General features: G+C 37.0%; 1 protein-coding gene across 1 annotated transcript in view; it reads left to right on the top strand.

Moving 5' to 3' along the window:
- LOC110592672 (zona pellucida binding protein) overlaps window positions 1-17337 on the top strand; it is a 95416-nt gene that overhangs the window by 968 nt on the left and 77111 nt on the right. Inside the window, exons 2-3 of the mRNA XM_044920209.1 lie at window positions 1549-1629; window positions 11833-11958. Of these exons, the coding sequence (XP_044776144.1) occupies window positions 1549-1629; window positions 11833-11958 (207 nt within the window). The remainder of the gene's footprint in view (window positions 1-1548; window positions 1630-11832; window positions 11959-17337) is intronic.

Raw genomic sequence — 17337 nt, 5'->3', positions numbered from 1 at the left:
CCCCCCCCCGGCTGCCCCGCCAGCCCCGCCGGACGCGGGGTGCCCGCCTCCCCTCTGTGCGGCACGCACGGCCTGGGCCGCCCCGCACGTCCCTGTCCTGGGTCCCGCAGCTCCCCCTGTCGGTGGTAGTTACAAAATGCAGGGAACCCTGGGACGGCCCAGTGGAGACGTTTTTCTGCCGTCGTGTTTCCTCCTTTGTGCCCCAGAGTTCCATACTGTTTTCACACGTGTTTCGGATACGCGCGAGCACACTGAAGGGAGGGCTTCAGCCGCCGTCGGGCAACCGAGAACGTTTTGGCTGCAGTATTTTGTGCTCAAATGTTAGATTGTAAAAAAGTATTGGATAAAAAAAAACTCAAAAGAGATTTGGTCAAAATGCTAAAAACTGTACAAAGGAGGAGAAATGAGAGCGCTTCTCCAAGAAAGTAAATGTAGAAGGATTGTGGAGGAAGGCATGGGGTAAGGAGGAGAAAGGAAAGAAGTGGGAGTGAATGCGTAGTCGTTCTAAGTAGGCGAGAGCTGATAACCTCTAATTAGCCTGCAGGAGAGGATGCTTCTTGGCCATGGCCCATGGTATTACACTGGATAGGGTAGTGGGGGTTGGGGGGGTGGCGTGTGCTGTCTTTAGATCCAGTCGCAAGATCAGACCTGAGGATAGAAGACCTAAAATAGGCAATGCCTTAATTCTTAAGCGCTGAGTAGTAAAGATATTCACATAGCATTTGTACCACCTTCCATTCAGTCCCTACAATAACGCTGTGAATCCGAAATGGCAGTCTCATTTTGCAGATGAGAAAAGCGGAGATGCTAGAGTTTAAGGTGACTTTCCTAAGGCCAGTAAGTGGTCTTCTGACTTTGAATATACCCTCCTCCCACTCTGTTAAATGTTCTTTGGGTGGATGCTGTATTCCGTTTTTTTTAATACTGCTCCTACCACTTGGTCTGTGTACACTCTTAGGTCCATTTGCTCATTCAACAATGACTGAAGAATCTCAGAATATATCGTATTTAACTATTATTTAGTTTGTCTTATGTGCAGGATGCTTGGTACTGATTCTTGATAAGTTGACATAAACACTGATCGTACTATTAATGGATCCTGCTATCAATAGAGCTTATAATCTAACGAAAAATTATATACGTGCATAAAGAGCTATAATATAATACAATGTAGACTGCCACGAAAGAGGTGCTGATGATGGAAGTAAGGGAATATGAGAAGTGATAAGGACAAACAAGGTTTGCAGGAAGAGGGACTTGTGATTTGGGTCTTGAAGCGTGGGGGATTTGGATTTTGAAAAAGAGTATTCTAAGTGGTTGTAGAAAAAATCCTGAGATGAGGTGCAATAGGGGACACAGTGAGTAGGTTAATTTCACTGGCGCGTAAGGGAGAGAGTGGAGTCAGAAGGGAGATGCCAGATGTTGCAAGAGATTGACTTACCGTTCCTCCTTCAACAGGGATCAAATATACTGTGATACTCTGCTATTTGAATATCTTGGAATTTCTAATGAGGCAGATTGCTCATCATTTCTTTTTGTTTTTGATAGTTGGATCTTTGATTCGATTACCAAGAGGTTTTCGCTTGACCCAAGATAAGGTGAAAATAGTGGGATCGTCAAATTTTCCAGGTATTAATAAATAGATGTTCAGTACTTTTAAGAAAGTATTTAGCATTTGTTTAAATTTTATGAATCTTGTCCAAAAGGCTAATGTTCCCCAGACATCCTAGTCTCCTAAGGCCCTTTTCCTTCTGTGGAAATGGATTAGAGTTATTTCCATATGGTTTGATTCATCCAGCTCTGATTCTGTTTGCTATAACTGCCTAAGTGTGTGAAAATAATTATTTCTAGAAGCTATCTAATTAAAGTTGTCTATAGTGTTTCTGCTTGTTATTATATAATTATTAGCCATAATACTAAACATAAGCAGTTCAAATATGCTAAAATTTTTTTCAGATGAGATCTATATTAAAAGGGTTTTGGATTCATAAGCTTTTGCAGTACTCATATGAGAGGCATAGCAACTAAAACTTTTTTGGTGGTGTGGTGTTTTGTTTTGTTTCCTGGGGTAAATTTGCATGCTTAAAATTCCTCCTTTGAAGTGAACATTCCAGTAGTTTTTAGTACACTGACAAGGTTTTGCAACGATCACTATGTAATACCACAGCATTTTGATAGCTCCGAAAAGAAACATCGTACCCAGTAAGCAGTCACTCTCCAGCCCCTGGAAACCACTAATATACTTTCTCTCCCTATTAATTTCCCTGTTCTGGATATCTTATGTAAGTGGAATCCTACATGATGTGGTGCTTTGCATTTGGCTTCTTTCACTTAGTATAGTGTTTTTGGGTTTATTCATGTCATAGAGTGTATGGGCACATAATTCCATTTTATGGCTGAGTAATAATCCATTGTATGGATATACCACTTCTTGTGTATCCATCAATTGATGGATTTGGGGGCAGTTTACACTTTTTGGCTATATGAACAATGCTGTTACCAGCATTCCTGAAGAAGTTTGTGTGTGAATCTGTTTTCAGTTCTCCTGAATATATACCTTAGAACATAGGGTAACTCTGTGTTTAACATTTTGAGGAACTTGCAAACTATTTCTTCAAGAGCCTTTATTATTTTACTTTTATATCAGCAACGTATGAGGATTAAAATTTTACAGCATCCTTGCCAACATTTGTTACTGTTTATCTTTTTTGATTATAGCCATCCTAGTGTGTGTGAAGTGGATTTTCAAGTGGTTTTGATTTGCATTTCCCTAATGTCTAATGATGTTTTTAAGATCTTTTTATGTGTTTAATGGACGTTTGGGTATCTTCTGTGCAGAAATGTCTGTTCAAGTCCTTTACCCATTTTTTAATTGAGGGTTTTATTATTATTGGAAGTTATTTTTTAATTTTTTTAAAGATTTTTTTAAATTTATTTATTTGACAGAGAGAGATAGCGAGAGGAGGAACACAAGCAGGGGCAGAGGGAGAGGGAGAAGCAGGCTTCCCGCCGAGCAGGGAGCCCGATGCGGGGCTCGATCCCAGGACCCTGGGATCATGACCTGAGCCGAAGGCAGACGCTTAACGACTGAGCCACCCAGGCGCCTTATTGGAAGTTATTTTTAATACATTCTGGATACCAAACCCTTATTAGATACTTGATTTACAAATATTTTCTCCAATTCTGTGGATTGTGTTTTCACTTGAAAAAAAATTTTTTCTAAATTTTTAAATTTTAGTTCTAGCATAGTTAACATGAAGTGTTATATTAGTCTCAGGTGTACGATATAGTGATTCAACAATTCTGTACATTACCTGGTGCTCATCACACACGGTAAGTGTGCTCTAATCCCCTTCATCTATTTCTCCCATCCCTCCACCCACCTCCCCTCTGGTAACCATCTGTTTGTTCTCTATAGTCAAGAGTCTGTTTCTTGTTTTGTCTCCCTTATTTTTTTTTCCTTTGTTCATTTGTAAACAGCCCAAATGTCCATCTTTGATGAAAGGATTAAGAAGATGTGGTATATATATACAATGGGATATTACTCAGCCATAAAAAAAAGACTGAAGTCTTGCCATCTGCAACGACACGGATGGAGCTAGAGGGTATTATGCTAAGTGAAATAGGTCAGAGAATGACAAACACCATATGATTTCACTTTGCGAAATTTAAGAAACCAAAGAAATGAATAAATGTGTTTTCACTTTTTTGATAGTGTCCTTTAAAGCACACATTTTAAACTGATAAAGTCTAATTTCTATTTTGTTCTTTGGTACTGGTGTGTTAGGTGCTGTATCTCAGAAACAACTGCTTATTCAGCAGTCATAAAGTTATACTCCTGTATTTTTTCTAAGAATTTCATAGTTTTAGCTCTTATGTTTAGGTCTTTGATCCATTTTGGATTAATTTACAAGATCAAGGTCAAACCTCATTCTTTTGCATGTGAATATTCAGTTGTTCCAGCATCATTTGTTCAAGATATTGTCTTTCCCTATTGAATTTTCTTGGTACCCTGTCGAGAAGCAGTTTGCGGTAGATGTTTGGGCTTTTTTTTGGACTCTAAATTCTATTTCATTGATCTCTGTCTCTGTCCTTATGCTAGTACCACACTGTCTTGATTTCTGTTGCTTTAAAGTAAGTTTAGAAATCATTAAGTATGTGTCCTTCATATTCAGTCTTTTTCAAGATTGTTTTGGCTCTACGCTGGGTCACTTGCAACTCCATATTAATGCTAGAATCAGGTTGTCCATTTCTGCAGAAAAGCCCATTGGGATTTTAGTAGGGATTACCTTGAAGTGTAAATCAATTTTGGGAGTACTACCAACTTAACCGTATTAACTTTTCCAATTCATGAACTTGGAGTATCTTTCCATGTACTTAGATCTTCTTTAACTCCCCTCAGTGATGTTTTATAGCTTTCATTGTACAAGTCTTGCACCACTTTTGTTAAATTTATTCCTAAATATTTTGTTCTTTTTGATGCTGTTGTAAATGGAACGGTTTTGGATTGTTCATTGCTATTATATAAAAATACAATTGAATTTTTCAAATTGTTGTATTCTGTCACCTTCCTAAATCATTTATTAGCTCTATTTTTTTTTTAGTTGGTAGGGGAGTTATTTCTTAGGATTTTCTAGGTATAAGATCATGTCATCTGCAAATAGAGATAGTTCTATTTTTCCCTTTCCAATCTGGACGCCTTTTGTTTTTTTTTCCTTGCCAGTTGCTCTAGCTAGAACCTTCAGTTCAGTACTGATGGTAACAGTATCATCACACGTGGTAAAAGTCTTATTTCTGATCTCAGAGGGGAGGAAAGGTTTCAGTCTTTCGCTATTAAATGTGACCTTACCTGTGAGGTGTTTTTTTTCTTTTCAGGATTGTTTTATTTTTATTTCCACAGCACAATGGAGATAATTGTTTTTTTGTATTATTATATTATGTTAATCACCATACATTACATCTTTAGTTTTTGAGTTTTTGTAGATGAATTTTATCAGATTGAGAAAGTCCCTTCTGTTCCTAGTTTGTTGAGTGCATTTATTGTGAAAAAGTGTTGGATTTTGTAAAATCCTTTTTCTGCATACATTGAGATGATTGTGTGTTTTCTGTCCTTTGTTCTATTGATATAATTTGGTATTATATTGATTGATTTTTGTATTTTGAACAAGTCATGCAATCCTGGTTGATTATGATACATAATTCTTTTTCATGCTGCAGGATTGGCTGTTACTATTCTGAGGGTTTTTAGGTCTGTATTCATAAGGGAAATTGTTCTGTAGTTTTCTTGTGTTGTCTTTGATTTTGGTTTTAGGTTAATAGTGGCTTCATAGAACAAGTTGGGACATGTTCCCTCTTCTTCTGTTTTTTTTTTTTTAGGAGTTTGTGAAGTGTTGTTAATTCGACTTCTACTTGTTTAGTGAAATTCACCAGTGAATTCACCTGGTGCTGGGCTTTTCTTTGTAGGAAGATTTTTAATTATTAATTCAGTCACTTTACTTGCTTCAGGTCTATTCAGACTTCGTTTTTCATTACGGTTTCTGATGAGAAATAAGCTACTAATTTGAGGATCGTGTGTATGTAACAAGTTGCTTCTCTTGCTGCTTTCAAGAGTCTGTCTTTTTGGACTTAACAGATGATTATGATGTGTCTAGGTGTGATTCTCTTTTGAATCTATCCTAGTTTGAGTTCATTGAGCTTATTTGATGTGTAGATTGATGCTTTTCATCAGTTTGGGGAATTTTATCATTATTTCTTCAAATATTCTTTGTGCTCTTATACTTTCCACCCTTCTGTGGAACTTGTATTATGTATACAGTGGCGTGCTTGATGGTTTCCCACAGGTCTCTGGGTACTGTTCATTTATTTTTCTTTTTTCCTCTTTCTTAGACTGGATAATCCCAAATTGATCTATCTTGAGGTTTGCTGATTCTTTTTTCTGCCTGCTCAGGTCTGCTTTTGATTCTTATAGTGAGTTTTTCAATTCAGTTATTGTACTTTTTAATGCAGAATTTCTTTTGGGTTCTTTTTTTTAACTTCTATCTCTTTATTGATACTCTTTGTTCGGAGAGTAATCATTTTCATACTTTGTTTTTAGTACTTTAGACATAATGTTCTTGATCGTATTTAAAATAACTGATTTAGTTTTCTTTTTCAACATTCTTCTGGCTGTTTGGGGTCTTTTCTGGTTCCATCCAAATTTTAGGATTATTTGTTCCAGCTCTGTGAAAAATGTCGATGGTATCTATAAAGAACTTATTAAACTCAACACCCAAAAAAACAAATAATCCAGTCAAGAGATGGGCAGAAGATATGAACAGACATTTCTCCAAAGACATACAAATGGCCACCAGACACATGAAAAAATGCTCCACATCACTTGGCATCAGGGAAATTCAAATCAAAACCGCAATGATATACCACCTTAACACTAGTCAGAATGGCTAAAATTAACAAGACAAGACACAACAAACGTTGACGAGGACACAGAGAAAGGAAAACCCTCCTACACTGTTGGTGGGAATGCAAACTGGTGCAGCCACTCTGGAAAACCGTATGGAGGTTCCTCAAGATGTTAAAAATAGAGCTACCCTGCAACCCAGCAATTGCACTACTGGGTATTTACCCCAGAGATACAGATGTAGTGAAAAGAAGGGGCACCTGCACCACCCCCCCCAGTGTTCATAGCTGCAATGTCCACAATAGCCAAATTGGAAGGAGCCGAGATGCCCTTCAACAGATGGATAAAGAAGATGTGGTTCATATATACAATGAAATATTACTCAGCCATCAGAAAGGATGAATATCCAACTTTTACATCAACATGGATGGGACTGGTGGGGATTAGGCTAAGTGAAATAAGTCAATTAGAGAAAGACAATTATATGGTTTCACTCATATGTGGAACATACGAAACAGTGTAGAGGATCATAGGGTAAGGGAGGGAAAACTGAAGGGGAAGTCATCAGAGAGAGAAAAACCATGAGAGACTCTTAACTCTAAGAAGCAGTTGCTGGAGGGGAGGTGGGTGGGGGAATGGGATAATTGTGTGATGGGCATTAAGGAGGGCACATAATGTGATGAGCATTGGGTATTATATGCAACTGATAAATTATTGAACACTGTATCTGAGACTAATGATGTCCTACAGGTTGGCTAATTGAATTCAAATTAAAAAAATAAAATAACTGATTTAAAGTATTTGTTCAGTAAGTCCAAAATTTGGGCTTCCTCAGGGGCAATTTCTATTGGTTGCTTTCTTTTTTTCTTACCTATGACAATACTTTCTTGATTTTTTGCATGTTTCATATTTTTGGTTGAAAACTGGACTTTTAAAGTAATTTAATGTAGCAACTCTGGAAATCAGGTATGAATGTTGTTAGTGTCTGTTATTATTGTTGGTATGTTTAATGATTTTTCTGAACTAATTCTTTAATTTCTGTGTCATTTGTCATATGTAGCCACTGAAGTCACTGCTCAGTTAGCCTAGGCTGATATTGGATGGAGAGTTTTTGACACCTGGAACTAGTTAGTCTCCCAGTCTTTGCTGAGGGTCTTTATGTGCTTGTTGTGGTACACTCTAAACATCTAGCTAGGCAGTTGATTACTTTGTCCTTCACTGTCTGCTGTGCAGAGCATCAATTTCAGCCAGAGGTAAGAACTTAAATTCTGTGTTGACTAAGCGTGCTCAGTCTTGGGCATGTGTTCCTTCTATGCATACATGGGGCCTTCTATTTTCCCAGGAATGTGTTAGAACTTTTCAAATCTCCTATAGACTTGTGTTCCCAGCTTTTCCTCTTAAGCGTTTTGTTTAGCCTGTTTACTCCAAGTGTTACCTGCTGCATCGGCATTTACAAAGTTAAATGAAAGCCTCTAATTATTTTTGAAAAATAATCTTTGGGAAAAGGTTTTGTACAGTGGTTGTGCTCTGAGTTACATCAAGTGAAGACGGACTTGTGAGTGGTATCTTCCTGGAAAGGGCGAGAGAAGTCAAATGATGACAGTTCTCTGGGAAGGAGGCACTGAAGTCCCTCCAACCCTGTCTGCCCCTCTAGTGGCTGCCAGCCTGCTGGTTCTTACATTGATTGGCATGGTGGTTACCAGAGCTAAGGCAGACTGGGCGGGGCGGGGGGTGGGTAGGGAGAAGAGGGAGATGGGAATGGGGAAACTTAACACTGCTAGAGCCCACCAGGCCCTTGTAACAATTTACCAGAGACTGACTGGGTTAAACAACAAAATTTATTGTCTCCCAATTCTGGAAGCCAGAAGTTCAATCATGGAGGCAGGGTTGATTCTGCCTGAGGGCTGTGAGGGAAGGGTCTGTCCCAGTTCTCCTTCCTTGGCTCCTGAGTGGCCATCTTCATCCTATGTTTCTTCACATCATGTACCCTCTGTATTTGTATGTGTCCACATTTTCCCCTTTCATAAGACATCAGTCATTGGATTTGGGCTCACCCTAATTACTCATCTTAAGTTGATTACTTTTGTAAAGGCTCTGTGTCCAAATATGTTCACATTCTGAGGTATGGGGATTAGGGCTCAAACATATGCATTTGGGGAGAGGCATAATTCAGCCCATCATGCTAAAATTCAGTTGTTTTTCTTGAATAAGTTTTTCATGGGTTGCTGCAAGTCTTTGATTAATTTCCAGAGTTCTGAAAATGTTGATCCTGACGATTTCCGCCAGTTTTTGCATTACCTTTATGAGGGAGATAATTTTTAGAGTTCCTTACTCTGCCATTTTCACTGATACCACAGCTTTTGTTTTCAAACTACAACCTTTAAGCCTAAATTATAAAATAGACCCATGATAAATACAGAGAACAAACTGATAGGTGCCAGAGGGGAGGACAGTGTGGGGAATGAGCAACATGGGTGAAGGGTAGTAGTAGATACGGGCTTCCAGTTATGGAATGAATTATTCGTGGGGATGAAAGGCACAGCACAGGGAATATAGTTAGTGGTATTGTACAAGCATTGTATGGTGATGGATGGTATGTACCCTTGTGCTGAGCACCGCATAGCGTAGAGACTGGTCGAAACACTATGTTGTGCACCTGAAACTGATTTCAATAAAAAAAAAAAATAATAATAAACATGAACTACAAAAAAAGAAGACTGTTCTGGGAGTTTACTTTTAACTATATTAATTGTATACATCAACATGAGGATAAGTTGGCATCTTTAAAATTACAGTGTACACTCCCATGATTATGGCATTATGGTCTGTGTATATCTTTTGCTGGAGTTTGAGCATATTCCCCACAGTGGCCTTGTTTGATTATCAATTAACTTCTGTTTATTGTCCTCTAAATGTTATCTTCTTTTTTATTACATGATTTAATGCATTATTACTGATGTACAGGGGCATTATTTACTTCTGTGTGTTGATCTTGTATTAGGAAACTTCTGGGTTCAGTTATGTTTTCTTTGATTTAAATATGTACAGAGGTTACTGGAGGCTAGAGGAAGGGCAGACCAGGAAGGAAACTTCTGGGTTCAGTTATGTTTTCTTTGATTTAAATATGTACAGAGGTTAGTGGAGGCTAGAAGAAGGGCAGACCAGGAAGGGTATACCTGTGCTCAGGTGCCACAGATGAGGAGGCATTTAGATACCTGCCTGAGTAAAACCATGGAAGAACGGTTCAGTGTGCTGCTTAGGGCAGTCTGAGTAGTTTGGCGTCCCGAGGGCAAATAGTTTGCGAAGAGGTGTAAGGAGATATGTAACAGACAGATCATGCCAGAAGAGCCAGTAAGTCAGGCTGAGTAGTGACAACAGTATAAAATAAACACGTATCCAAGAAGTTAGAAAAAAGAAGTGGAAATTAACTGAAGCAAGTAGGAAAGAAAGAAAAGAGATCAGAGAAGAACAGTAGGTTTAATGGAACCAAGAGCTGTTTTTGGAACGGTTGGTAGATGAGCTTTTGACAAATGTTTCATGAGTAACGGAAGTACAAAAAAATGCTGTGAGTCGATAAAAGTATGCTGAACTTTCTAAGTTACAACTTAATACTTTGAATAATTTTATGCTAATAAACTTTAAATGAACAACTGTAATAAAATATAAATTTTATAGTAATTATGTTTTCCTGATTGATAATCAAAAATTTGTTTTTCACCTTTTTCCCCATTGCCAAAAAAAAAAAAAAGTCCCAGGCTAAACAGTTTTCCAAGGACAAAGAACACTTCCCATATTCTTTCAGAGAAAATTTATGAGAGAACATCTGCCCAGTTGATTTTATGTGGCTATTACAACTTTAGATACCTTCCTTAATAATACTAAATTCTAAATAACTTTGATACTGAAATTGAAAAAGGACAAAGATGGTATAAAAATTATACACAATTGTATTTCTGAATATAGGTACAGCTATCCCAGGAATAATATTTGCAAAATGCATCCAACCGTATTTATTTATTTGTTTATTTTTTAAAAAAGATTTATTTATTTGAGAGACAGAGGGGGAGAGAGTGCATTTGAGGGGGGAAGGGCAGAGGGAGACAATCTCAAGCAGACTCCCCGCTGAGTGGAAGCCCCATGTGGGGCTTGATCTCATGACGCATGAGATCATGATCTGAGCTGAGACTACTTAACTGACTGAGCCACCTAGGCGTCCCCTGAATTTAGCAGTATTTAAATAAAAGAGCATGATCAGTTAGAATTATTCCAGGAAAGCAATTCTAGAAAAGCAATACTATTATCAAACATTCCATTAAAATATTCAAGAAAAAAAAAAATGATCACCTCATTCAGTATAGGGAAAAATTTGTTAAAATTCAACACCAGTTAATGATAAAAACAAATAACCAAGAATACAGGGGGACTTTCTTAACCTATGAAAGAGTATTTGTCTAAAAGCTACATTCAGTAAACGGCATGCTATATGGTGAAACTTGAGAGACAGTCTCTTTAAACTTAAGAAAAATTTCGATTTTTAAGTACAATTTTTATTTTACTGGATCACATACTGGATCTCTGTATTTGGTGAATCAGTGAAGGGTCAGCCTGCAATTATTGAGGAGTTAACCGGAACCTTTTCTGAAGGCTTACTTATGAGTAAATTCAAGATAATTGAATCTTTACTGTATTCCTTTTGTATCTCTATTTTTGCTTGTTTAATGATCAGTATTCTTTAAATTTTGAAGCAAAGTGAGAGGGGCACCTGGGTGGCTCAGAAGGTGTCTGCCTTTGGCTCAGGTCATGATCCCAGGACTCTGGGATCAGGCCCCATCAGGGACTCCCTGCTCATCAGGGTGTCTGCTTCTACCTCTCCTTCTGTCCCTCCCCCGGCTCATGCTGTCTCTCACAAATAAATAAATAAATGTTCAAAAAAATAAAGCAAAGCGGGAAAAATGCTTAGTAATTAAAATCATAGCATGTATTTATTGACTTTTTAATTACATAATTTTTAAGTTCAATACATCATTGTGAATAATCTATTATTTCTGTAATCTAAACAATTTTATTGATTCCTTTCAGGTTTGGTATCTTTGAAAAACTAAGATAAAGTCTCAATAGTTTATAATTGTCTTAATTCTTTGTAATTAAAATAATGTTCTGAGAATAAAATAAGTTAGTATAACGAACTCTTCATAAAAAGACCAGTGCATTATTTTCAGATTGAGACACACACACACCCCCAAATAAAATACATGTATATACTTTTGAGTGTTAGTTATTACATGGACTGCAAAGAAATTTAGTTTTCATCAAGTAATTGCAATAACCCAAAGAAAAGTTATGAAACATGCAGCCCGAACTACAAAAATGTGAGGCATTATAGAGCATGAAAGAATATAAAATATTATTGGAACATTTTAATATTGTATTTTCAGTGAAAGTATATGTTATGCTTCATCAAAAGAGTCCACATGTGTTATGTGTTACGCCACGACTGCGAAATTCGGAAATGATAGATCCATCATTCCAATGGCATGGGCCAAGAGGAAAAATTATTTCAGGTAGGCTTTTGTTTCAGTTATCATAATTACATTAATATATCTGAAATATATGCAGAACAAAGAGAATATTTGTATTTCTTATATATGTATCTGTTTCCTCAAGTTTTTCCCTTTTGATTTCCCTTTGGAGTGAGAGTTTCACAGTGTGTGTGTAGAGTTCTCTAGGCAGCTATATTCCACAAAAATGTGACTTTTTTTTAAAGTTCATAAAGTCATTTTGGTTACCTCAGTCAGACTTTCTTAGTCAAGTGTGTATGAAGCAGCAGATATAATTCTTGTTTTTGTTAAAAATACAAATGAACCCCTTGAGCTACAGATATACAAATATGGTTTTGTTTGTTTTTCTACGGCCCCACTTTGGGACAACTTGAGACTTTATTAGTAGTTAGAGTTTTACATTTTTTGGTCTTATATTTCTTTCTGACTAAAATCCATACCCATGTGGATTATACTTGAATTAAATATTATTATCCATTAAGGAAAAAAAGACTAAATTTAACATTGAGTATTTTAGTATTAAAAACACGCTTTTAGATATGCTGCATGGCTTGACAGTGATTGTGTATTAATATATTATTGGTGCTGTGCTTACAAAAGAGGGAACTTGGTACTCAGGTGTTCATCCAGAGGAGAAGGTAGACTTGAAACCCATCTGAATGGTAGCCTTACAGTTTTCAACAAAGTTTTGAGAAAACAAGATCTTACTGTCAGTAAGATACTTTTTTTTCCACATAGAGATTACTATTGGTATGACTGATGTGATCATTTTCTCTATTCAACTTCTTTTGTTGTTTTGAAATGCAGATCTTAGTTTTATTCTAATTTTTCTTTTGCTAAAAGCTGGTTTGTTTTTGCAGCGTAGTTTAAAAAATATAAATTAGCTTATGTGTTCTTGTTTTCAGCCTTGATAAATACCCAGCTTAATGAATTTTCATCCTGAAGATTTGTTCAATGAAACAATTATTTTTGCATCCTTTCTGAGGAAGTTTTCTTTATTGCTCTATTCACCAAATTTCCTTCCTTCCTTCCTTCCTTCCTTCCTTCCTTTTTAAAATCCTATTGGTATTTTGAGAGAGTGCCTGTGGACAAAAACCTACACGTTTATTTTGTTATGTTGGTTGTGGGAAAGCAGTATATTCGTATCAACACTTGCTGAGGAAATGTTCATTGGAAATAGACTTATTTTCTAATATGTTAATTCACATTTTTATATACTTGAATGATCTCAGCTGTATATTTCTATAATATTTATGCTGATTCTAAAGTAGCTTAGGGTTTAAAGAGGTACTCCTCTCTTTGGGTGACGTGGTTCTTCAGAGTGAATTACTCAGCTCTTAATTAGTGAGTGACCGCCTGGTGGGTGCCATTGCACTAGGCCTTGTGGGAAATGCAAAGATCAAGCCTGATATCTCTGCCTGACTGTGGTAATGCAGGAGGAGGGAATTAGCAGAGATCGGTAACGGAGATGCTAAGAGATTGTGCACTTAATATAAATCCATGACATGGGCCAGGTATGAAAACATCGAGTACTGAAAGTGTAACTGGATTTTATCTTTACTGCTCTGTAATAGCACGTATGTCACGCTGACACGTCTGTTAAATATGTTTACACTTGGTGTGAAAACGCTGTCAGTTCAAAAACAGAAGCATCTAAGTATTGAATTGTTGTATTGTAACAAATGTTACTCCTTTGATTTGGAGATTGAAATCTGAAACATTTTCTTCTCTAAGATGCCATGCCAGTCTTGTAGTTTATCTTGCAAAATATAGTATATGATTGAATTTTGAAACCTTCAACGAGGAGCAATAATTTATTTTATTCACTTTCATAATGGAAGATAGATGTTCAGAAATGTAGTTATAATAAAATCATATTAATACCGTGTTTTTTTATTTATAAAAACTATTCTCAGGAAATTCTGGTATTCTGACATCATGATCACATTTTAGTTTGCAGTACATGATTGCACCATAATTCACTGTCTGCCAGTTTTAAAGCTCATTTGTTGTACTATCATTATGATTTCAGAAAGAACTGGAAATGTCTAATTTTCTTACAGCTTAAAAAGTGGAGAATCTCTTTGGAATCTAGGTTAAACTGCACTGTACTTAGTTATCTTTTTATGAATATTCCAAAGTGAGTTTCCCTAAAATTGAACAAACGAAATCATGTGATTATGTAATTACTTGCACATTCTCCTGGAGAGAAATACCCAGATTGTTTAGATGGGTTATAAAATATAGGGGACCAATCTTAGATTTGGTCTCTTTCTCCTTCCCTCTCCCCACCTTCTCTCTCTCTCAGCCCCCACTCCCTCCCCATTTCTCTCTCTCTCTCTCTCTTTTTTTTAAGAGAGAGAGCACATGGGCAGGGGAGAGGCAGAAGTAGAAGGAGAGAGAGAGAATCCTAAGCAGGCTCCATGCTGAGCATGGAGCCTGACACAGGGCTCAATCCCATGACCCTGAGATCATGACCTGACCCCAAATCAAGATTTGGAAGCTCAACTGGCTGAGCCACCCAGACACCCCTCCTTCAGTATTTTTTATTTACAAATGTAATGCATTTTTTGCACAAAGACCTGTACCTCTTACTCCAGCTCTTCTTCCATTCTGATGATTTAACTCGTTCTGGTGTGTGGACTTCCCACTTTTCTGAACATATATAAACACATACATGTATATCTGTTGAATTTTACCCTGTAACTACACTCTTATTTTTAATGAGATGATAGATTATATTTTATTCTACCTTACTATTTTTTTATGGAGTGAAGCAGTTCATATATACAAATGTATATAAGATATATGCAAGTTATGACACACAATAAGACAAACATCCTAGAACCTACAAGTCAAGATCTACCATTACCAAGACTGTCGCACCTCTTAGTAAGTTACTTAAAAATCCTATTCTTCTGTCCCCAAATCCCTGTTAGGTAAACAGTACCCTGACCTTTTATAGTATTATTCCCTAGCTTTTCTTTTTGTATTTGTCCTGTACCTAAATACACCCACACATACACATACTAGTTATTTAATTTTGGGGGCAGCCTTCTTCAGCAAGTACAGTCATTTCCTCCATTTTATATGTGAAAAAACAGAGGCATTGAGAGAAGAAGGTACTTACCTGAAATCATGTGCCTTGAAGTCTGGCTTCAGAGTTCACAGGTATAATCTAAATGAGGTAGGAATAGGATTTTTCCTTTCTCACCATTTTGTGAGTTTCTGTATTTTGTATCTTTTAAAGAATTTGTCCAGTTTAGAGTCTTCTTTCAACTTGTTGAATTTGTGAGCATGAAGTAGTTTGTGATACTTTCTTTAATATATTCAGGATCTGGATGATGTGCTCCATTCTGCTTGATATTGGCTGTATCTTTTCCCTTTCCTTTTGGTCTCTCTGGATACAGGTTTAACAATTTTATCAGTCTTTTCAAAGGACCAGCTGTTGGTTTGATTTTTCTCTTATTTTTTGTTTTCAATTTCATTGGTCTCTGTTTTTGTTTTTATTATTTTCTTTCTTCTGTATGATTTGGGTTAAGTTTGCTTATCTTGTGCTGGTTGTGAATTCTGGATTGACAGGTTTTTTCTTTCAGCATTCTAAAGATGCCCTTCTGTATTCTTTTTGCTTGCATGTTTTCTAATGAGAAGTCTGCTGTAATCTTATCCCAGTCCCTCTGTAGACATTGTGTCACTTTTTCTAACGGACTTGAAGATTTTTTCTTTGCCTTTCGTTTTCAGTGATTATATACCTCTTTTTTGTTTTTTATATTTATTCTGCTTAGTGTTCTCTAAGCTTCTTGGACATTTAGTTTGGTATTTGCCATTAATTTTTGAGAATTCTTAGCCATTATGTCTTCAAGTATTTATTCTGTCCCATGCTGTCCCTCCTCTCCTGAGATTTCTATGACACAGACTTAACACTATATGATATTGTTCCACAGCTCTTGGATTCTTTCTTCTTGGTGGTGGTGGTGGCGGGTGTTTTATTTTTTTCTCTTTGTGATTCAGGTTGGGTTGTTTCTTTTGACCTGTCTTCAGGTTCATTGATTTTTTCCTTAGCTGTCAAGCTTTTTACAAGCCCATAGAAGGAATACTTCATCTGTGTTACTGTGGGGTTTTTGTGTGTGTCTGTTGTTGTTCATTTTGTTTTGCTATTAGTTCTAGCATTTTCATTTAATTCTTTCTTATAGTTTCAGTCTCTGCTGAAATCTCTCCTATCCGGTCTTGCATATTATCTATGTTTTCCATTAAATTTTTTGGTACATTTGTCATTGTTATTTTATTTTATTTTTTAAAGATTTTATTTATTTGACAGAGAGAGAGAGACAGCGAGAGAGGGAACACAAGCAGGGGGAGCGGGAGAGGGAGAAGCAGGCTTCCCGCCGAGCAGGGAGCCCGATGCGGGGCTGGATCCCAGGACCCTGGGATCATGACCTGAGCCGAAGGCAGACGCTTAACGAATGAGCCACCCAGGCGCCCCTGTCACTGTTATTTTAAATTAACTGTCTAATATTTGTGATATCTTTGTCATTTAAGAGTCTGCCTCTATATATTGTTTGGTATTTTGGAAATGTGCCACTTCTTTTCTACATGCCCTCTAATTTTTTATTAAAGTTGGACATCTTGAATAAGACAGTAGATAGTAAGTATTTTTATGTTTTGAGATCAACACCTTTTTAAAAATAGTGTTATGTCAGGGCGCCTGGGTGGCTCAGTCAATTAAGTGTCTGCCTTCGGCTCAGGTCATCCCAGGGTTCTGGGATTGAGCCCCGCATCGGGCTCCCTGCTCAGCAGGGGAGTCTGCTTCTCTTCTCCTTCTGCCCCTGCTCATGTATTCTCTCTCTCTTGCACACACACTCTCTGTCTCAAATAAATAAAATATATATTTTAAAATAGTATTTTGTCTTTAGTGTTATGAGTTTGTGTTAATCTAGTCAAGAATTTGTCTAGGTTTAATATTGGTTGTTGTAGTGATTATTGAAAGCTTCAGATAACTTAAAAGATAGTTTTAGGTGTAGGCTGATTCATGAGAAGTTATTGTTCCCCAATGTCTAATCTTTCCTTGGCTTTGGTTTCCCCTTTAAAAAAAAAAAAAATTATCTGGAAAGAATCTCTTTCTTGCAGTTCTTCTAATTTGATTGCACTGCATTTTTACTAGATTCTTATTACTGATGGGTAGTTGAGGGAGAGGGCCGGTCTCTGATGTTTGGTTAAGCTTAGTTTTGGGCAAGTATGGCATCCCTGGGTCTTGTGGTGGGGGGGGTGGCCATCACAAATGCTCCAGCCCCTTCTCCAGCTTTAGTGTTGGCCTAGTGACTTCTTGCTAACTCTTCTTCAAGAATGAAGCTCTTTTTTTTTCCCTTCCTGTTTCCTTCCCTA

Source organism: Neomonachus schauinslandi, chromosome 12, assembly GCF_002201575.2.
Source record: "Neomonachus schauinslandi chromosome 12, ASM220157v2, whole genome shotgun sequence".
Taxonomy (NCBI): domain Eukaryota; kingdom Metazoa; phylum Chordata; class Mammalia; order Carnivora; family Phocidae; genus Neomonachus; species Neomonachus schauinslandi.
The sequence above is the reverse complement of the archived record's forward strand: the minus strand, read 5'-3'. Positions and strand labels throughout refer to the sequence as shown.